We start from the raw sequence: 24,187 nt of genomic DNA on the forward strand, positions 1-24,187 counted from the left end.
CCTGGCTCATGCTGACGCCAGCATGGGTTGTAGCTGTGTGAGAATCTGGAATGGGTAACAGATGAGAGGAAACAACTGCAACAGGAGAGCTGTAGTTTGTCCTGATCTCCCTTTTGTTCGTCCCTCTTTAGACACGCCCAGCACTGGGAAGGGATGCTCTGTGCAGTCATGGAGATGCACCACCCAGGTCCCTCTTCAGGGAACGACCTTCTGCTCAGCGGCAGGGACGCCTCCTCCCTCGCCAGTGCGTCCAGAATTGGCCTCAGGGGGAAAAGAGCCGCTTCATCTGAGGTCACTCCCTTCCCAGGGCAGCCTGCCTCTGCTGACTGACCACTCAGGGCTGTAAGGGCCTGAGCATCCTGGCCAAATGTGAGATGCTCTTACAAGTGATGCTTGCTTCAGCACCCCCGCTGGCCTGGCCAAGGTCTCCACAACCTGCAGTGCAGTGTCACTTCTTCCTCTGACCAATCTTTTCCTTTTTATTCTCCCATCACTTCATGTTGATCCTCAATAAACATCTTGCACCCCAAACTTCATCTCAGTATCTGCTTCCAGAAGCCCAAACTTACAACACGGCCTGACCTCGCTGTTAGTTGGGTTGTAACAAACACAACTTGAACCAGCTGAAGCAAACATGGGGATTTATTAGAAGGATGTTTGGGATATCTCACAGGACAATCCAACAACCAAGGCAGGAAAAAGGGCAGAGATGAACCCGGACATCAAGACAAGAACCAGATCCTGGGGCGCAGCCAGGGTGCTCATGACTTTGCTTCCATGGTGGCTTCACTCTTCTCTCTCATTGCAGACTACACTTCCCCATGTGGTAGAAAACACAGCCACTGACACCACCCACATTTATGTACTAAAGCTTCAGTTGCTAAAATTATACAGACAAACAAGATAGTCTCAGCTTTCCAGAAGCTTTCTAATGGAAAAGATAAAACATGTAATGATAATATCACCAGTGACAAATACATGTACACGTTCACATATGCTGAATAGGCATTAACAAGTAACAAGGGCATTTCACTGGCAGTAGATTTGCAAAAAGCATACGATGAGATTGTAGAAGTCTCAAGGAACTGCGAGTAGTTCAAGAAAGCCAAAAAACTACTGTGTAAGAGGAAAGATGAAGTATTCAGAAATGATGGGTAAAAGTCCTCATGCACCACAGGATATTACACCTTCAGTCCACAATTAGCCACACGACACTTCAGCACAGGAGTATATAATCAGAATTGCATCTTAAAATAACTACTATGTATAAGTGTGGAAAATGGACTAAAAAAGGATGAAAGTAAAGGGGCAAAAAATATGCATACAGCTGCAAGGGTCATGGTTGAGTTAGTTTATCAGCATGTAGGCCAGGACTAGGTGCTCAACATCTGAAAGCTTGTTGGTACCATGTTTGTAGACTAACAAACTCATTGAAATTGACATCCTGGGCACATACTGCTGGAATAAATGACCAGATGACTGAGGTCTCAAGTGTAGAATCCAAATGTCTATGAATGTATATTCTGCTATGTAATACAGGTATTGGTAGATAAATCTGGTATTCTTTAGGCTCATTTTATTTCGGGGCTCTACAAGTGCTGTTCTTGAAACCAAAATGTCAGGAACACATGGACCCATACAGATAACTGTCAGAAGATATCAAAGCCCACAAAGAAAGGCTGAACACAAGGCAGTCCTGAGACAGGTCTCAAAATTCACAGATGGGACCTCCAGAAGATCCACTACTTAGTAAAAGGGATACAAGAGAAATTGTGCTCTGCAGGATCGTCCCCAGGCCAGTGGAGGGAACTGGGTGGTGAAAGAGGAAAGGAAAGGAGATGCTCCCCCCCATGTATTCAATCTCACTGTAATTTATTGTGCTTCATGAAACTGCAAGTAAATCCAGTCTAACTTTAAAAGTGACTTTCCTCTTGATGTGGAGTTTGTGGTAGGACTCAATGACAGGAAATGTGGAGACACATTTTTCTGTGGTTTACCAAGGTAATTTTAAAACACGACACTAAGAATCTCCAATTTCAGAATCAGAGCCCTCTTGTGACCCTTCAGAAGAGAGAGCTCCCAGTGAACTCTACACAACACACCTGGGTCTCCACCTCAGGTACTTTGATAAACAAAACCTCTGCTGCCAACATCAGCCCTCCTGATGACTAACAACAGACCCTTAGAAAACACATTTGCTCTTGGGATTCAATCAAGAGGTTAGTGCTGAAGTTCCATCAACTCATAAAGGAAGTTCTAAGCTTAAGTACTTAGTAGTTAACAGAATAATCTAGAATAGGAGTGAGCAAAATTAGAAAGTTTTTAGACAACAGACTCCTGAGCTCAATCCAAGACCTAACAAATCAACCTCTAGGCTGAGGAAAGAGACCCAGGATAGATGGAAAGGAAAAAATGGAAAAAAACCACAAAGTAAGACACCACAGTGTAACTACTTGTTCCCCCACCTGGTAAAATGACCTTCAGGTATTAGGGAGAAAAGTAGGAAGTCCATAAATTTGAGTATGAATAAAAATTTGGGAAATGGGCCTTTTAAAAATTACCATGTGGAAAAAAAGGATAATCTGGCTGTTGAAATTCTGGAACAATGGGTCACAAAATTATTATCATTTATTAAAAGTCCGAATTTTCCAACCATGATGTAAAATTGGTAATTAGAGGGGAAAATACTGCTAGAATCAAAGGTACCATACACCACACTGATAAAACAACTTATGCATGAGAGAAGGCCTGATTTTTACAAGTTTGGAAACAAGGCCAATCCTGGACTTTTCTGAATTTCACCATCACACAAAAAATACAGTTGACTTTGTCAAGCAACATTATAGAGAGATTACTACAAAATTCTAAATAAGCTCAGGAATAGTTCATGCATTTTCAAAAGGAACCACACTTATAGCAATGGTAACTTTCCCGTGTGCATGATGTAACAGGTGAAAGGCCAGTGAAACACAAATATTTCAAATGATGAAATAATAAAAAACCTGTTTCCTAATACTTGTCCACTAATCACAGAAATCTGCAGGAAGGCAAAATAGGCTTCCTTGAATACGTCAAAAATATACTTCTCACCACAAAATTCTCAAATAACTGGTTTCTGCATCTAATTCTTTTACAAGATATTTTACAGAACACAAAAAACATAATAGCAGCACACAGTATCCATGCTATTTCATCACAGTAAGTTAAAATACAAGTTGTACTTGGGTGACATGGCACTTACGATACCAGGGGGCACCGCACTCTGTGAGGAGAGGGTCCCACCGTTTAGGGTGAGCGCAGAGTCCACACACCTCCTCTCCTCTGCTCACGAGTCACTTGTGCTGTTCTGCGGTTCTGCCCTTGAATACTTGTTAACCAGGTTTTTGTATAAACTGCTTCTCAGACTCTGGGGATGCAAAAGACTTTATATAATGTTGGCTTTTGTTACTAAAGAGAAAGGTCAGTAACAACAATAGACCCTTTTATAAACCAACAAATCATAAGGAAAAGGAAATGTGGTGATACTACCCATGCTACTTACTGAAAAACAAGACATGTATGAGTTACTATTTTTATAGTAACATTAAAATAGAAAAACCAGTGGTATGTGGTGTGTCTTAAAAGACATCAGAGGCACTACGAGGCATGTGCATCTCATGCTCCCAATTACATTACCATACACAATTCCTAAATACAAAACACATTATGTGACACAGGAAAATAAGCCACAATTACATACCACTGAGAAATTTCTCATTTAGATATTCCAGTGACTCAATTTAGTCACATATTTTTAAAAACATACTTCTGCCTAAATATCATTTAGAATTGGGTATTTTTGGTACCCATGTCTATAAAGAATGCATGGCTTTCCATTATAGCATTATTTCTAGGGGCACATATTCCTAATGTTTTTAAATTGTTAGGTTTACCCACAGAATACAATATGGTGGGGTTACTTGCTGAAGATTGTCCCATATTTAGTATTTTCATCGATTTTCATTCCTGAGGGCATCTTTTTGTGTACAATGAGCTTCATTTCTTGATGAAAATATTACCTCACTTGCTGTGTTCATGAAGTTTTCCTTAACTCACTGGACTAGGATTCATTCCCAGTGGGGATGTTTCTGACAGCTAATGAGATCTGATCTCTGGAAGCCTTCCTGATATTCACAGCATTCTTCTTTGCTGTTAGTTCTCTGCTGTGTAAGGTTTGAGTATGGTTTGAAAGGTTTTTAAAATCCACTGCATTTCATAGGGTCATTCTCCTCTATGCATTTTAACATGTAATAATAAACACGTTAATCTGCTGAACCTCACTTAGAGTCCTTTCCCTAAACGGGGACTCAGACATGTAACATGATGCGACTATTACCTGGAAGATTTACCATAACTGCATCCTCTGAAGTACAATGCAGTTAAGATCTCTGTCAAAAACTAGTGTTAATGCCATTCCTAGGACTTCTTTACTGTATGAGTTCTCCGATGATTAATGAGCTGTGACTTTTGAGAGAAGGCTTTCCCACATTCACTACATTGATAAGGTTTCTCTCCGGTATGAATTCTCTGATGATTAACAAGCTGTGACTTCTGAGAGAAGGCCTTCCTACATTCACTGCAACCATAAGGTTTCTCTCCTGTGTGGGTTCTCTGATGTGGTATGAGGTGCGACTTCCGAGAGAAGGCTTTGCCACAGTCGCTGCATTCAAAGGGCTTCTCTCCTGTATGTGTCCTCTGATGATTGATGAGACTTGACTTCTCCCTGAAGGCTTTCCTACATTCACTGCACTCATAAGGTTTTTCTCCTGTATGAGTTCTCTGATGTCTAATTAGTTCTGATTTCTCAAAGAAAGCTTTCTGACAAAGACTGCATCCATAAGGTTTCTCTCCCGTGTGAATTCTCTGGTGAGTGTTGAGCTGTGACTTCTGGGAGAAGGCTTTTTCACAATCCCTGCATTCATAAGGTTTTTCTCCCGTGTGTGTTCTCTGATGAGTTGCCAGACTTGACTTCTCGCCAAAGGCTCTCCCACACTCACTGCATTCATAGGGTTTCTCTCCTGTGTGAGTCCTCTGATGTGAAATGAGATGTGACTTCTGACAAAAGGCTTTCCCACACTCACTGCACACATAGGGTTTCTCTCCTGTATGAATTCTCTGATGATTAGTGAGGCTTAATTTTTCACTGAAAGCCTTCCCACATTCACTGCATTCATAGGGTTTTTCACCTGTGTGAGTTCTCTGATGTCTGACAAGCTGGGATTTCCTACTGAAGGCCTTCCCACATTTAGTGCATACAAAGGGTTTCTCTCCGGTGTGTGTCATCTGATGTGATAAGAGGTGTGACTTCTGGGAGAAGGCTTTCCCACACTGGACACACCCATGAGGCTTCTCTCCTGTATGTGTTCTCTGATGGTTAATGAGACTGGACCTCTCTCTGAAGGCTTTCTGACACTCACTGCATTCATAGGGTTTCTCTCCAGTATGAATTGTCTGATGTCTAATGAGCTCTGATTTCTCAAAGAAGGCTTTTCTACAATTGCTACATCCATAGGGTTTTGTTCCTGTGTGGGTCCTGTGATGTGTGACGAGCTGTGATTTCCTGCTGAAGGCTTTCCCACATTCTCTGCATTCAAAAGGTTTCTCTCCTGTGTGAGTCCTCTGATGATTGATGAGATTTGACTTTTCACTAAAGGCTCTTCCACATTCAGTGCATCCATAGGGCTTCTCTCCTGTGTGTGTCCTCCAGTGTGATATGAGGTGTGACTTCCGGGAGAAGGCTTTCCCACACTCACCACATTCATACGGTTTCTCTCCTGTATGTGTCCTCTGATGGGATGTCAGCTGTGACTTCTGGGAGAAGGCTTTCCCACACTGGCTGCAACTGTAAGGTTTCTCTCCTGTGTGCGTTCTGTGATGTGTAATGAACTGTGACTTCTGGGGAAAGGTTCTGCCACATTTACCACAGCCATAGGCTATTTCTCTTACGTGTCTGCTCTGATGTTTAATGAGACTTGATTTCTTACTGAAGCGTTTCCTACATTCACTGCATTCATAGAGCTTCTCCCCTAAATGGGTTCTGTGATATATGATAATCTGTGACTTCTTACAGCTAGCTTTATCATACTTATCACATTCATAGTATTTTAACCAAGTATCAGTTTCCTCAGTCTTGGTATGGAGAAACAATTTATCAAATACATTTAAGTCAGCTGGTTCTGTTTTTCCATAATCTGCTTTTGGAATAAGTAAATCTATATGATGTTTTAAAATTAATCCACCTATATCACCTTCACTGTTTGATTTCCTTAAAGGAACAAAGTTCATGCTCAGATTGAAATTTTTTCCAAGTGCATCACATTCTTGATCTTGTTTCATATTTTTAAGCTTCTCTTGGTTATCCTTGTGCCAAGTGATGTGACCATTTACTTGCAAGACTTGTTCTAGGAAAAAAAAAACCCTGTGAACCCTTCTATAGTTGTGCTTACTGAATAAAACCTAGAAATGCTATCTGAGGGAATGAATGCCTTTTAAAGCTTAGTTTCCCAGTCTGAATACAATGTCTATCCTCTAGGTACTGAAAAAAATTTAAATGCTGTAAACAAGAACAGAAAGCAGACAGTAGATTGAATGGACTCAACCACCAACTTGGGGGGAAGGAGGAAACAGATGAACAGGCCACATGGGTTCACTCCGTGGGTCCTCAGCCTCACCTACTCCCTCAGCTACACTCAGAGGACACTGCAGCTCGGGCTGACTGTGGGGCCCGCCCCAGGTGCCCACATCTCTCCACCAAGACCTTCCATGGGCTGCAAGTGCACGTCTGGGCCGTGTGCAGGCATGCTAAACACTCTGGAGCCCTAATGTTCCCTGCAGCAGTGCTCAGTCACTGAGAGACAGGAGGGTTACGGTGATACCAGCTTCCTGGTCCCTCAGAGGGTTCCCAGCAGCACACCCTTTGTGCATTCCTCCCCCGCCCCATCTCACTTCCCCTTCTCCCACTAACACTGTGGGGTCACAGCCCCACTAAGTTCTTGCACTCAGATAAGTATCTCAGGGTCTGTTTTTGAGGGACCTTGAAGTAAGTCAATATCACAGCAGGGAAAGAGGAGGGAGGTACAGCTGTTCAGAGCACTGCTGGATGCTTGGTGGTGCCACATAAGACAACTTGCAAAAGGAAATGAGAACCTGGATCTATCTAGCAATTTGGGAAGTTCAAGATTAGGCACAGTTTTTTTTTTTTTTTTTTTTTTTTAATTAACCAATTTATTTATTTTTGGCTGCGTTGGGTCTTCGTTGCTGTGCGCGGCGCGGGCTTTCTCTAGTTGTGGCGAGCGGGGGCTACTCTTCTTTGCGGTGTGTGGGTTTCTCATCGCAGTGGCTTCCCTTGTTGCAGAGCACAGGCTCTAGGTGCGCGGACTTCGGTAGTTGTGTCATGAGAGCTCAGTAGTTGTGGCGCATGGGCTTACTTGCTCCACGGCATGTGGGATCTTCCCGGACCAGGGCTCGAACCCATGTCCCCTGCATTGGCAGGCGGACTGTGAACCACTGCGCCACCAGGGAAGTCCTAGGCACAGTTTTAAGTGGGAATAGAGAAGTCTTTAAAAAGATATTTTCCAAAGGGCAAAAAACTTAAATAATAAGAAAACATGTTAGGAAGAGATAATTCCAGGTACTCCATGGTGTCTAAGCCACAGAAAAAGCACACCGGAACCTAATTTAAAAAGGGAAGATGGGACTTCCCTGGTGGCACAGTTGTTAAGAATCTGCCTGCCAGTGCACGGGACACGGGTTTGAGCCCTGGTCTGGGAAGATCCCACATGCCATGGGATCAACTAAGCAACTAAGTCTGTGTGCCACAACTCCTGAGCCTTCGAGCCACAACTACTGAGCCCACATGTCACAACTACTGAAGCCTGCACACCTAGAGCCCGTGCTCCGTAACAAGAGAAGCCACCACAATGAGAAGCCTGCGCACTGCAACAAAGAGAAGCCCTCGCTCTCCACAACTAGAGAAAGCCCACGTGCAGCAATGAAGACCCAACGCAGCCAAAGATAAACAAATAAATAAATTTGTTAAAAAATATTTATAAATAAAAAAAATGATTGTGCTACATTCCTTTAAAAAAAAAGGGGGGAAGAAATGGACCAATGGTTTGGGAGGAACGAAAATCCATTTTCTGACATAATGAGACTGAACAGAGAGCGCTTCATGCCAGAGATGCCCAAAGTGAGGGAAAATAAAGCCCCGATGGACAAGCACAGGTGTCTCTGATCACAGAAGGAGGGAGGACAGAAGAAGCTTAACCACATCAGGGGACAGAACACCTAACGAGAAGTCAAAGGCCCAGATGTGACAGACAGGGAATAACATCATGGCCCAGACCAGCTGGAAATATTTCACTTCAAGCTATGAGCAAAGAAGCCACATGTAAATGTGCTTTACCTGAGTAGCTCACATCAACTGTTCTGAATCGCCATCAAAGGTTGGAGATTTTGAGACGAGCTCTCTAAGGCACATTTCAAAGATACCGACCCGTACCCAGCTGAGACTGAACTTCCACCTTCTCCCCTCGGTCTGGTCCTCAAACACTCACCTGAAGAGTCTGAACCTGGAATTTCTCCATCTCCTGTCCACGGCTCTTCTCCGTGCTCCAACTTGAGGATGACACCAGGTTTCATAACTTCATACCCTGTTCAGGGGAAATCACAAAGTCCTTGGCCCCCACTGCTTGACCTCTGGGGCCTCTGAAGAATGAGCAAGGCTTGGCATTAGTTGACCCAGTGAAGCCACCCATCTGAATACCAACAGAGTAAGTAATTCTCAGAGGAAAGGTAATGGTCTTCCCAGTGGCTAATAAGGTCTAAGAATCTTTGACTTCTATAATTCAAGTCCAAAACCATACACCGTTCAGAGACTCTGTAGCCGGTCTGCCTGGGTTCAAATCCGGGCTCTTTCATTTACTAGCTGTCAGTCCTTGCAAAAGTTACTTAACCTCCTTTGCCTCAATTTCCTCATTAGAATAAAAGAAAGAAAACAAGGAAAGTAACACACCTGCCACATAGGAGTGCTCTTATGATTAAGTGAGCTAATATATGCACGATATGTGAAATACAGTTAATTACATGCTTCAGGAGCTACCACTACCAGTTACTATTAGCTTCAGAGGCTGCACAATGAAATTAAGACTTCATTATTGGAAGGTGAGATCCAAATACTTTCCCTGGAGTCACAGTCCAAGAATTTTGATCTCCTAAATTTAGGTCCAAAATCATTAAAAAATTTGGAAGTCCCAGAGCTCTCAGCAACTAAAAAAGAACAAGCAGGTACTAGACACAATATGAGGTCCTCTGGGCAAGTTTCCTTTTTTTTTTTTTTTTTTCCCCATTTTTTGGCCACACTCACGGCTTGCAGGATCTTAGTTCCCCAAACAGGGGTCAAACTTTTGCCCCCTGCAGTCAAAGCACAGAGTCCTAACTGCTGGACTGCCAGGGAATTCCTAGGCAGCTTCTCTTACCTAGTGACACGAGGCTGCTATAGTTCTCCAACATGACATCCTTGTATAAGTCCTTCTGACAGGGGGCCAGTAGTTGCCATTCCTTCTGGGTGAAGTCCACAGATAAATCTTCAAATGAGAACGACCCCTGTAAGAGCACAATCCCAGTGAATCAGAAGCAGGTATCACTAGGTGATGTGGGAAAGAAGTACCAGAGCTTGAGCACATCATTCTCACCAAGGCAAGTTACAGAATGTCTACTGGGTCCTTACTTTTGCACTCTTATTTTGTGAGATAAAATGCCATTATGCATTCTTTCATCCTTCCACTTACATGAGAACTGAAATACACGACTTTAAATCTTCCAAACCACCAACAAAATATTTACTGAACCTCAAATCTGGCACCAGAAGAGATGGCAGTGAAAGACAGATAATAAAATAGTATCCTAAGAAACTGCTCAGTTTGTAGACAGCTGCAAACATGTACACCTATAAATAAAAGAAACTGCTTTAAGAGCTGAGACAGAAAGACAGGGAGGACATGACATGGGTCAGGAGCAGGGAGCATGACACTCCACCTGTGGTCACATCAGCCTCTATTGAAGAGGTGAAGTTTGAAACGAGTTTTAGGAAATTAGTAGTGCTTTCTACAGAAAAGGGGATGCAAAAGCATTCTGAGAGACAGCAACTCCAATATGGGGCCCCGCACTGCTGGGGCTGAGGTGATACAAACAGTTCAGTCAGACAAGGTCACAGGGCGTGGGGTAGTGACTGGACTGCAGGCCACAGTGGAGGCAGGGCAGACGTGGTGACCACACCACCTTCTTTCTGCCGACAGTTAGCCACTAGAGCTTTTACAGGATGGAAGTGATACAACCAAATTTAACTTTTAGAAAGGTATCTGGATTTTAGATCAAGATGGAGTTCTGTCCCAAAGTCTCCTAAGACGACAAGAAAGCACAAACACTCTTTTAAAAATCCAGAATACCATCAGAAAATAAGAAACAGCACACCACAGACTTTGAGAGTAGCAAGGGAATCTGAAAGACAGTCCATAGAAAGTATCCATTTTGAGCAACCAAGAGAGAAAAACTTGAGAATGGACAGAGCTCAGGTCACTGCAAGACAAAGCAAATGCATGTCATGGGAGTCCCAGAAAGAGAAAAGAAAGAGCATGGTGAAAAAAAAAGTTTCAAGAAATGGGCTAAATGAGGCTAAATCCTCCCCCAAATTTGGCAAAAGATATAAGCCTGCAATTCCAACAAGCTCAGTGAACCCCCCAACTGGATAAACAAAGAAATCCATGACCAACCACATCACAACCAAACTGCTACAAGATGAAGACAAAATCACATCACTTATAGGGAACAGTGATTCAAATGACTGCAAATGTCTTATTAAATAACCAAGAGGCCAGAAGGAAGTGCTGAAAGGAAAGACCTGCTAAGCCACAATTCTGTAGCCAGCTTAAATATTCATCAGGAATAGTATGACAGGGACTTCCCTGGTGGTGCAGGGGTTAAGAATCCACCAGCCAATGCAAGGGATGTGGGTTCAATCCCTGGTCCAGGAAGATCCCACATGCCGTGTAGCAACTAAGCCCATGCGCCACAACTACTGAGCCTGAGCTCTAGAGCCTGCAAGCCACAACTACTGAGCCCGTGTGCCACAAATACTGAGCCCGTGTGCCTCAACTACTGAAGCCCGAGCACCTAGAGCCCGTGCTCCACAACAAGAGAAGCCACTGCAATGAGAAGCCTGCGCTCCACAATGAAGAGAAGCCCCCGCTTACCACAACTAGAGAAAGCCTGTGTGCAGCAACGAAGACCCAATGCAGCCAAAGATAAATAACTAAAGTAAAATAAATAAATTTTTATTAAGAAAAAGGAATAGTGTGATAATACTTTCTTATGAAGAAAAACTAAGAGAATTCAAGGGTAGCAGACTTGCTCTAAAAGATTTACTAATGGAAAATCTTCAGATGGACATGATACCAGAAGGCAACTTAAAAAAATCGAGAATGAAGAAAGAACAGAAATGGCAAATATATGAGCAAATAAAATACACTATTCTCCTTTTCAGTTCTTTAAATATGTTTCATAGTTGACAGCAAAAATCGTAATGTTTTCTGATGGAGTTTTCAGTGTATGCAGGTGTAACTGTGTAACACAGTTACGATATAAAGGAAAGAGGGTGAGGGGCCTAGACAGTGGTGAGGTTTCTACATTCCTATTGAAGTGGCAAAATAAAATTTAAAACTTTGCACTTCAACCAACGTAATTGAAAAATGAAATGACAAGCCACAGACTGAAAAAAATTATTTGTAAATCCTATTTCTGATAAAGAACTTGACTCAAGAGCTTATTTTAAAAACTCAATAATAAAAGATAAGTAACCCAATTAAAAAACAGGCAGAATATTTGAATACATTTTAATACAGAAGATATAGAAATGGCTAATATGCACATGAAATGATGACCAACATCATTACTTATTAAGGAAATGCATATTAAAACCACAGTGAGACACCAGTTCATGTTCACTAGAATGACTATAATCAAAAAGACACAATAACAAGTGTTCAAAAAGTTGTGGAGAAACTGGAACTTCATACTGGGAGAAATATAAAATGTTCAGACACTGGAACTGTGGCAACTTCTTTAGAAGTTAAATACAATTTTACCATACAACCCAGCAATTACACTCTTAGGTATGTACCCAAGACAAATAGATACATGCTCATACAAAAACTTGTACATGATCCCAGAGGAGAAGAGAGAGAGGACCTGAGAAAATATTTGAAAAGATAACAGCTGAAAATGTCCCTAACCTGGGAAAAGAAACAGTCACCTAAACCAAGAAGTGCAGAGAGTCCCATACAGGATTAACTCAAAAAGGGACACACCAAGACACACTGTAATCAAACTGACAAAAAAATAAAGAGGAAGAGAGAATATTAAAAGCATTAAGGGAAAAGCAACAAATAACATACAAGGGAACTCCCATAAGACTATGAGATGATTTTTCAGCAGGCCAGATTTTTCAGCAGGTCATATATGGCATGATATATTTAAAGTGATGAAAGGGAAAAACCTACAAACAAGAATACTCTACCCAGCAACACTCTTGTTCAGATTTGATGGAGAAATCAAAAGCTTCACAAACAAAAGCTAAAAGAATTCAGCCCCACCAAACCAGCTTTACAACAAATGTAAAAGGAACATTTTTAGGTGAAAAAGAAATGGTTACAACTAGAAGCAAGAAAATTGTCAAACAAAAAAGCTCACCAGTAAAGGCAAACACACAGTAAAGGGAGGAAATCATCTACACACAAAGCTAGTAGGAAGGTTAAAATACAAAAGTAGTAAAATCATTTATATCCACAACAAGCAGTTAAGGGATACATAAAACAATTAGATGTAAAATATGATATCAACAACAGTAATCGTGAGGGGATGAGAATACAAATGCAGGGTGGTTTTCTTTTTTGCGGTACACGGGCCTCTCACTGTTGTGGCCTCTCCCGTTGTGGAGCACAGGCTCCGGACACGCAGGCTCGGCGGCCATGGCTCACAGGACCAGCCACTCCACGGCATGTGGGATCCTCCCGGACCGGGGCACGAACCCATGTCCCCTGCATTGGCAGGTGGACTCTCAACCACTGTGCCACCAGGGAAGCCCCCAAATGCAGGGTTTTTAAAATGCATTGGAAATTAAAAGATCAGCAACTTAAAACAATCCCATATATATACAGTCTGATATACAAAAACCTCATGGTAACTGCAAACCAAAAAATCTATAATAGATACACACACAAAAAAGAAAAAGGAATCCAAGCATAACACTAAAGACAGTCATCAAATCACAGGAGACGAGAACAAAAGAAGGGGAAAAAAAGACCTACAAAAACAAATCCAAAATAATTAACAAAATGGCAATAAGAGCAAACATATTGATAACTACCTTAAGTGTAAATGGACTAAATGCTCCAATCAAAAGGCACAGAGTGGCTGAATGGATAAAAAAACAAGACCCATATACATACTGTCTACAAGAGACCCACTTCAGATCTAGGGACACACACAGACTGAAAGTGAGGGGATGAAAAAAGGTATTCCACACAAATGGAAATCAAAAGAAAGCCAGAGTAGTAATACTTATATCAGACAAAATAGACTTTAAAATAAAGACTGTTATAAGAGACAAAAAAGGACACTACATCATGATCAAGGGACCAATCCATAAAGAAGATATAACAATTGTAAATACATATGCACCTAACGTAGGAGCACCTCAATATATAATGCAAATATTAACAGACATAAAAGGAGAAATCGACAGTAACACAACAATAGTAGGGGACTTTAACAGCCCACTTACATCGATGGACAGATCATCTAGACTAAAAAAATCAATAAGGAAACACTGGCCCTAAAGAACACATTAGACCAAATGGATTTAATTGATATATACAGAGCATTCTGTTCAAAAGCAGCAGAATATACAATCTTTTCAAAAGCACATGGAACATTTTCCAGACTACATGCTAGACCACAAAACAAGCTGGGTAAATTTAAGAAAACTGAAGTCATATCAAGCATCTTTTCCAATCACAATGTTGTTGAGACTAGAAATCAACTACAAGAAAAAAACAGCAAAAAAACACAAGCACATAGAGGCTAAACAACATGCCACTAAACAATCAACGGATTACTGAACAATTCAAAGAGGAAATGAAAAAATACATAAAGACAAATGAAAATAAAAACACGACAACCCAAAATCTGTGGGATGCAGCAAAAGCAGTTCTAAGAGGGAAGTTTATAATTATACAAGCTTATTTCAGGAAACAAGAAAAATCTCTAATAAACAACCCAATCTTACACCTGAAGTAACAAGAGGAAGAAAAACAAAACCCAAAGTTAGTAGAAGGGAAGAAATCATACAGATTAGAGCAGAAATAAAACAGAGACTAAAAAAAAATAGAAAAGATCAACGAAACTAAAAATTGGTTCTTTGAAAAGATAAAATTACTCATCAGGAAAAAACGGGAGAGAGCCCAAATCAATAAAATGAGAAATGGAAAAGAAGTTACAACCAACACCATAGAAATACAAAGGATCATAAGAGACTACTACATGCCACTATATACCAATAAAATGGACAACATAGAAGAAATGGACAAATTCTTAGAAAGGTACAATCTCCCAAGACTGAACGAGGAAGAAATAGAAAATATGAACCAACTACAAGTAATGAAATTGAATCAGTAATTTAAAAACTCTCAATAAATAAAAGTCCAGGACCAGATGGCTTCACAGGTGAGTTCTATCAAACATTTAGAGAAGAGTTAATACCCATCCTTCTGAAACTATTCCAAAAAACTTCAGAGGAAGGAACACTTCCAAACTCATTCTATGAGACCATGATCACCCAGATACCCAAACCAGACAAAGATGTCACCAGAAAAAGAGAATTACAGGCCAATATCACTGATGAACATAGACACAAAAATCCTCAACAAAATACTAGCAAACCAAATCCAACAAAACAGTAAAAGGATCATACAACATGATCAAGGGGGATTTATCCCAGGGATACAAGAATTTTCAATATCCACAAATCAATGTGATATACCACGTTAACAAATGGAAGAATAAAAACAACATGATCATCTCAACAGACACAGAAAAAACTTTTGATAAAATTCAACATTCACTTTGATAAAAACTCTTCAAAAAGTGGGCATAGGGGGAACATACCTCAACATAATAAAGGCCATATATGACAAAAATCACAGCTAACATCATACTTCATGGTGAAAAGATGGAAGTATCCCCTCTAAGATCAGGAAAAAGACAAGGATGCCCACTCTCACCACTTTTAGTCAACATACTTTTGGAAGTCTAACCACGGCAATCAGAGAAGAAAAAGAAATAAAAGGAATCCAAACTGGAAAAGAAGTAAATCTGTCACTGTTTGTAGAAGACACGATACTATACATAGAAAGTCCTAAAGATGCCTCCAGAAAACTACTAGAACTCATCAATGAATGCAGTAAAGTTGCAGGATACAAAATTAGTACACAGAAATCGCTTGCATTTCTATATGCTAACAACAAAATATCAGAAAGAGAAATTAAGGAAACAATCCCATTTACCATCGCATCACAAAGAATAAAATACCTAGAAATAAACCTACCTAAGGAGGTCAAAGACCTGTAATCTGAAAACTATAAGATGCTGATGAAAGAAATTGAAGGTGACATTAACAGATGGAAATATATACCGTGTTCTTGCATTGGAGAAGTCAATGTTGTTAAAATGACCATACTACCCAAGACAATCTACAGATTCAATGCAACCCCTATCAAATTAACAGTGGCATTTTTCACAGAAGTAAAACAAATTAGTATTAAAATTTGTATGGAAACACAAAAGACTCCAAATAGCCAGTAAAGAATCTTTAACAGAGCTGGACAAATCATGCTCCCTGACTTCAGACTATACTACAAAGCCACAGTAATCAAAAAAGTATGGTACTGGCACAGAAACAGACATATAGATCAATGGAACAAGATAGAAAACCCAGAAATATACCCACACACTTATGGTCAATTAATCTACAACAAAGGAGGCAAGAATATACAATGGAGAAAAGACAGTCTCTTCAATAAGTGGTGCTAAGAAAACTGGACAATTACATGTAAAGGAATGAAATTAGGTTCTCTAACCATATACAAAAATAAACTCAAAATGTATTAAAGACCTAAATGTGAGACCAGATACTATAACATTCCTAGAGGAAAACATAGGCAGAACACTCTTTGACATAAATCGCAGCAATATTTTTTTGGATCTGCCTCCTAAAGTAATGGAAATAAAAGCAAAAATAAACAAATTGGACCTAATTAAACGTAAAAGATTTTGCAGAGCAAAGGAAACCAGAAACAAAATTAAAAACAACCCACTGGGACTTCCCTGGTGGCGCAGTGGTTAAGAATCCTCCTGCCAATGCAGGGGATACAGGTTCAAGCCCTGGTCTGGGAAGATACCACATGCCACAGAGTAACTAAGCCCATGTGCCACAACTACTGAGCCTGCTCTCTACAGCCCACGAGCCACAACTACTGAGCCTGTGTGCCACAACTACTGAAGCCCACGCACATAGAGCCAGTGCTCCACAACAAGAGAAGCCACTGCAATGAGAAGCCCATGCACTGCAATGAAGAGTAGCCCCCGCTCACTGCAACCACAGAAAGGCTGCGTGCAGCAACGAAGACCCAACACAGCCAAAAATTAATTAATTAATTAAAAAGAAAAAGACAACCTACAGAATGGGAGAAAATATTTGCAATCAATGTGACTGGCAAGGGCTTAATTTCCAAAATATACAAACAGCTCATACAGCTCAACATCTGAAAAAAAACAAACACCCCAATCAAAAGATGGGCAAATGACATAAATAGACATTTCTCTAAAGAAGACATACAGCTGGTCAAAAAGCACATGAAAAGATGCTCAAAAAGGCTAATTATTAGAGAAATGCAAAACAAAACTACAGTGAGGTATCACCTCACACCAGTCAGAATGGCCATCATCAGAAAGTCTGCAAAGAGTAAATGATAGAGAGGGTATGGAGAAAAGGGAACCCTCTTGCACTGTTGGTGGGAATGTAAATTGGTGCAGCCACTATGGAGAACAGTATGGAGGTTCCTCAAAAAACAGGGTTACCATACGATCCAGCAATCCCACTCCTGGGCATATATCTAGAAAAGATGAAAACTCTAATTTGAAAAGATACATGCACCTCTATGTTCATAGCAGCACTATTTACAATAGCTAAGACATGGAAGGAACCTAAATGTTCATCGACAGATGAATGGATAAAGAAGATGTGGTACATATACACACAGTGGCACACTATTCAGCCATAAAAAAGAATGAAATACTGCCATTTGCAGCAGCATGGATGGACCTAGAGATTATCATGCTGAGTGAAGTCAGTCAGACAGAGAAGGACAAATATATGATATCACTTATATGTGAATCTAAAAAAAGTAATACAAGTGAACTTATTTATAAAACAGAAATAGACTCACCAACATAGAAAACTTATGGTTACCAAAGGGGAAAGGAGGGGAGGAATAAGTTCAGAGTTTGAGATTAACAGATACACACTACTATATATAAAATGGATAACTAACAAGAATCTACTGTATTGCACAGGGAAATATACTCAATATCCTGTAATAACCTATAATGAAAAAGATTCTGAAAAAGAATATATATACACAAATACGTATAAATGAATTACTTTGCTGTAACCTGAAAGACGACATTGTAAATCAACTATACTTCAATTAAAAAAAACCCAACAAAATGTGTAAATATTCCAAATCCATCAAGTGGTGAATGGATAAATAAAAAGTGGTATATCCTTACAATGGGATACTATTCAACAATAAAAAGAATGAATTCCTGACATATGCTAAAGCACAGACGGACCTCAAAAGTACTATGCTTATTGAAAGAGGCTAGACACAAAACGATTACACATTTATATAAATCCATTATATGATATGCCCAAAAGGAAAACCTATATAGAAAGTAAGCAAATTAGTGGCTGCCTCAGGCTGGTGATGGGAAGAGGAACTGACGCAAATGTCACAAAGATCCTCTTGGAGTGATGGAACCCTTCTAAAACTGGATTGTGATGATGGTTACACAACATAAAGTTACTAAAAAAAAACAAAATCACTGAATTGTACACTTAAAATAGGTGGATCCTACTGACATCATAGTACAATAAAGCCGTTAAAAAGATAATATAATATTAATAAATTTATGCCAACATATTTGACAACTTAGATGAAACAGATATATTTCTTGAAAAATAGTCTACTCAGAAGTGACACAAGAGGGCTTCCCTGGTGGCACAGTGGTTGAGAGTCCGCCTGCCGATGCAGGGGACGCGGGTTCGTGCCCCAGTCGGGGAGGATCCCACATGCCACGGAGCGGCTGGGCCCGTGAGCTGTGACCGTTGGGCCTGCGCATCTGGGGCCTGTGCTCCGCAGCGGGAAGGGCCACAACAGTGAGAGGCCTGCGTACCGCAAAAAAAAAAAAAAAAAGTGACACAAGAAAAAAGGTCTGAATTAGTCTGTAACTGTTAAAGGAATTAACCCTCACATTTTAAAACCTTCCTTCAAAGAAAACTCAACGTCTAGATAGCTTCAAAGGTGAATTCTTCCCAACATTTAAGGAACAAATAAAATGATCTCACATAAATTCTTTTAGAGAACAGAGAAAAGAGTGCAAACTTCTCAACTCATTTTATACGGCCAGCAGACCTCTAATCCCAAATCAGATAGGAACACAACAAGAAAAGAACATTACAAGCAAATAACTCATAGAATCAAAATTCCTAACAAAATATTAACAAACTGAATCTAGCCATGCATAAAAAGTATAACATAGCCTGACCAAATGAGGGTTCCTTCAGCTGTGCAAGATACCGATTCAGAAATCCCTGTCATATTAACAGAATAAAGGAGAAAAGCCATTATCACCTCAAAATGAAGAAAAGGTATACGGTGAAAATCTATTCAGTGTAAAATACTATCAACAAACTAGGAATAGAAAGAAATTTAATCTGATAATCATAATCTACAAAATACGTACAGGTAGCATCATACTTTATGGTAAAACACTGAGTACTTGCTCTCTGAGGACCAGAACAGCACTGTCCAGCAGAATTTCTTGTGACGACTAAAATGCTCTATATCTGCACCATCCAATACGGTAGCCACTAGGCACCAGTGTCTACTGAACACTTCAAAGGTGACTAGGCACTGACTTTTCTATTTTATTTAATTTTAATTAATTTAAATGTAAAGAGCATGTGTAGCTAATGGCTACCTGTTGGATAATAAAGACTGTCTGGTCTTTGTCCCAGGTTCCTGCGATGGAGCTTCCTTTGTAATTCGTGGTGGGCCCCTCCTGAGTTTACGGAACACGTAACTCATGGTGGGCTCCTGGAGTCTCCAGGTGGGCACTGCCCATGCTGGAAGTTCCAACCATTTGCTTGGAGGGTTGGGGCTTTGAGGCAGACGCTATCAGCCCAACCTCCAGGCTGGAGGCTGAGTTCAGTCACATGGCTGTGATTTTATCAATCACACCTACAAAATGAATACCCAGTAAAAACTCTGGATACTGCTGCCTCATGTTAGCTTCTTGGGTGGTAAACAGACATGGGCCAAGAGGGAGATGTGCCCTGATTCCATGGGGAAAGAGAGGACCCTGCCAGACCTCACCCTGTGTGTCTCTTCATTTGGCTGATCCCAACTTGTGTCCTTTATAATAAAACTGCAGGGGCTTCCCTGGTGGCGCAGTGGTTGAGAGTCCGCCTGCCGATGCAGGGGACACGGGTTCGTGCCCTGGTCCGGGAAGATCCCACGTGCCGCGGAGCGGCTGGGCCCGTGAGCCATGGCCGCTGAGCCTGCGCGTCCAGAGCCTGTGCTCTGCAACGGGAGAGGCCACAACAGTGAGAGGCCCGCGTACAGAAAAAAAAAAAAAATGCAGTTTTAAGTATAGCACTTTCCTAAGTTCTGTGAACAATTCCAGTGAACCTGAGGGGGTCATAGGAACCCCTCAAATTTGCAGCCTATTGGTCAGAAGTGCAGGTGGCCTGGGGACCCCGAAACTTACAGCTGGCAACTGAAGTGAAAGCACTCTTGTTGGGGATGGTGCCCTCACCCTGCAGAGTCTGCACTAACTCCAGGTGACTGGTGTCAGAGGTGAGCAGCTGTGATATGCTATGTAGTGGACAGTGCAGGCCTAGGGCGAGGCAAGGGTGTTCCCAACGCCACCTCTAGTCCACAAGGTACTGCAGGTACAGTACTGGCCAGGAGGTCAGTACAATATAATGCAAGGAAAGAGTATAAATATTGAAAGGAAGATGTAAAACTGTCATAGATGGTATGACTGCATAAAGAAAATCCAAAAGACCTTAAAACAATTAGAATTAGTTAACTGTGGATATTCTTCTTTCATAAACATCAAAACTAGTCAACTGGTCTCACAAAGATAAGCTACAATGTAGAACCTTCAACTATATCAATGAACTTCTCACACTGTTACATTAAAATATATTGTTTTATCTTCCTCCTTAAATGGATCATTTACCCACTAATGATTTTATAAATCATGCATTGGTCATGTGGAAAACGCTGGTTCCCTGAGTTTACATCTTCTCATAAAAAAATGGCTTTACCAGTTAATTCTGTAAACATTTAATGCAGAAATAATTCCAATTTTACTAAACTCTTATAGAATATGGAAGCAACTTTTGATAAACTTTTTGATACTAACATGACCTTGATAACAAAATCCAATAAGGGTATTGCAAGAAGGGAAAAGCAAAGGCCTATTTACACATGAACACTGATGTGAAAATCCTAAACAATGTTACCAAACTACTATATTAAGCAAAACATAAAGAAAAAAATATATCAAGCCCAAGCTGGAGTTTATCCCAAAAATTCAAGGTTGATTTAACATTTTTTTAAAAAGTCACGGATATTTACTACTTTAACAGATTAAGAAAAAACATAGTATCACCTCGATAGATGCAGATAAAGCATATCTGTAAATGGAAGAATGTATATAACAAGAACTACAGATAACAGAAAAATCCAACAGAGTTAGATTAAAAAGCACATTTACAGTTTTCAAAAAGAAGGACTAGATTTCATAAGAATATAAAAGTATGAAAAAGAACAAACAGATGAAACAAAGAACAAATGAACACACCAAAAATTGAAAAATAATCAACAATTATTTGTTATAGAAAGTCTCATCAAACTAGGAAGTCAGTGGAATTTCTTTTTACTAAAAAAAAGTATTGCTGATATTTTTATAAACATGGAAAATCTAAATAAATCTAAAGAAGAATTATTAGAATTAGTAAATGGGCTTACAAAGTTCCTGAATACCAAGTCAATATGCAAAAATCTAGTATATTTCCATGTTTTGGCAACAAACACTTTTAAAACTAATGACTAAATTTTAAGATACTAATTGCAGTTCTGGGGCAGAAAATGTACAAACTGACCCTTGATATATCTTGGCATGCTAGAAAGCTGCATTCTAGTTAATAAAGAAATGTTACAAGGAGGGTGTTACTATTTTGCAGCCCCTAATGAAATAATCCATCTGGGCAACGATCATTTAAAGCCATCAACAAGGGACTTCCCTGGTGGTGCAGTGGTAAAGAACTGCCTTCCAATGCAGTGGACGCGGGCTCGATCCCTGGTCGAGGAACTAAGATCCCACGTGCCATGGAGAAACTAAGCCCGTGCGCCACAACTACTGAGCTCATGCGCCTCAATGAGAGAGCCCTCATGTTGCAAACTACAGAGCCCACGCACCCTGGAGCCTGCCCAGCACAACCAGACAGAAACCCGATCAGACCGAGCGCCCTAACAAAAAGATCCCACATGCCTCAACAAAGAGCCCGTGTGCCACAACTAAGACCCAACACAACCAAAAAAAATAAGGAGAATAAAGCCATCAGCAAGACAAAGAGAGACAAGTGGGCTTTATGCACCTCCTGAAAGAAGTACAACCACAACCTCTGAAGCACTCTTGCCAAAAAGTCACACTTAAATCTGATCAAGCCTCAAAGTGGAACCTCCTGTGGTGATGGAAATTTTCTTTACCTGTGCCACCTAATTCGTGGCTGTCCAGTCTGTGGCTATGGAGCACTTGAACCGTGGCAACTGTGACAAAGGGATTTCATTGAATTAACTTAAGTTCAAACAGTCATATGTGGCCGGTGGCTTCGGGACTGGAAAGCGCAGCTCTGAATCTACCAATTCACAGGAAACACAGATGGCAGAACACACCAACAACACTGGGGGGTTTAATCAGTCAAACGAGGACATTATCCACCACGCCACTTAGTCAAAGCCTTCAGACTGTGGGAAACTACAGATAAACGGCCTGGCTTCCTCAACATATAGTTTGGACAGAAAAAAATAGGCAGAGCCAAGATTCAGAGGCAGATCAATCAACTGCACTGTATGAACTTTACTTAGATTCTGATTCAAACAGAGGACAGTTTATGAGACAACTGGAAATTTGATAATGGCTGGATTTGGTGATATTGAGAAGCTACCTCAATTGGAGAGAAGGCTGCAATTGCTAAGTGACAGAAGCAAAACACAAATGAGTATACACAACAGCAGACAAAATCAAATGGCAGTGTTTAAGGATAAACACTTAGGAGTAAAATTATACAGAAAAGCAAGGAAATCGTTACAAAAGATGGAGTCCTGGCTCCGTCTGTCAGGAGGGAGAAGTTGTGATTGGGAAGGGGGCACAGGAAGGGCCTCATTTGGGCTGGGAATGCTCTATTTCTTGAAATGAAATGGTGGCTTCATGGGTATTCATTTGATAATACATTAAGCTGTACTTTTACATTTTATGAACTTTTCTCCATGTGAATTCTGCTTCACAACTAAAGAGGTAAATGAATAATTTAAATAATTACGGGGACTAAATTCTGCTTTGGCATTTTCCCCGTGGGTCACACTCTGTGGAAAACTATGCAAAATGGCTATAATACCATGTATTTATTACAATCTTTCTCCTAAGAACATTACCCACTATATCATTTATTCAAAGGCTTCACCAAGGAATGACCAAGAAACATTTACTTTCTATGAAAAATCAGTTTGCTTTTTTCTTTGGATAATGCAATTCATATAAACATACTCATTACACCTGTCAAAAATTTGAGAACCAGGTTTACAGCTCAAATTCAATAATTATGTAGGACAGTAAGGCTTATAATAATTGAAACTTTAAGAATTTCTCGGGCTATCCTGGTGGCGCGGTGGTTGAGAGTCTGCCTGCCGATGCAGGGGACACGGGTTCATGCCCCGGTCCGGGAAGATCCCACATGCTGCGGAGCGGCTGGGCCCGTGAGCCATGGCCTCTGAGCCTGCGCGTCCGGAGCCTGTGCTCCGCAACAGGAAAGGCCACAACAGTGAGAGGCCCACGTACCGCAAAAAAAAAAAAAAAAAAAGAATTTCTCGAGGCCTTATAGTTAACATATCGTTGCTTCAATTTTGTCCCAACTTGGATCTTCCATTCTGAGGGTATTTTCCCCTGATTTCTTAACCATTTATTCTTTCCTTTTTCACTAGTGGTCTTACACACCTCTTCTAATTCCCTGGAAAAATAATGAGAAATAAACATGAACTCACCTGTAACATGGTCATTTCTGCTGCAAGATGAGTAGCAAGTCTGAGATTTGTTCTGTCCTGCAGCCTCTGCTTCTGCCCTGAAGCTCTGGTGTGAGGTCTTTTACACTAGGAATGACTTTCTGCTTCTGGGAACGCGTTTCTTATCTCACACGAGCAGCCTTATTTGTGTGGAACCAGGATCTGTGGACTTGGGGACAAACGAACTTCAACTGGTATATTCACGCTGCACCAAAAATCCTTTCCTCTCTTACTAGGAACTAGGAATTCATGATCATCTAAGGCCAGACTGTGTTTCCTATATAACTGAAACAGGACTACCAGGGACAGAAACAGAATGTAACGTAAAAGAACAGCAAAAGTCTCTACACACAAATAAAGAAGGACCAGAAGTAAGTAATTCTGAGATCCAGTCAGTGTGCACT

At 40.6% G+C, this 24,187-nt stretch overlaps 1 protein-coding gene across 1 annotated transcript in view; it reads right to left on the bottom strand.

Moving 5' to 3' along the window:
• Positions 1–630: 630 nt before the first annotated feature.
• ZNF84 (zinc finger protein 84) overlaps positions 631–24,187 on the bottom strand; it is a 28,114-nt gene continuing 4,557 nt past the window's right edge. The window contains exons 4-7 of the mRNA XM_082668337.1: positions 23,766–23,952; positions 9,516–9,642; positions 8,595–8,690; positions 631–6,440 (exon numbers count right to left, since the gene is read on the bottom strand). Of these exons, the coding sequence (XP_082524463.1) occupies positions 4,456–6,440; positions 8,595–8,690; positions 9,516–9,642; positions 23,766–23,780 (2,223 nt within the window). The 5' untranslated portion in view covers positions 23,781–23,952 and the 3' untranslated portion in view covers positions 631–4,455. The remainder of the gene's footprint in view (positions 6,441–8,594; positions 8,691–9,515; positions 9,643–23,765; positions 23,953–24,187) is intronic.

The sequence above is a fragment of the Grampus griseus genome, assembly GCF_964374135.1.
Source record: "Grampus griseus genome assembly, chromosome: 12".
NCBI classification, from domain to species: Eukaryota; Metazoa; Chordata; class Mammalia; order Artiodactyla; family Delphinidae; genus Grampus; species Grampus griseus.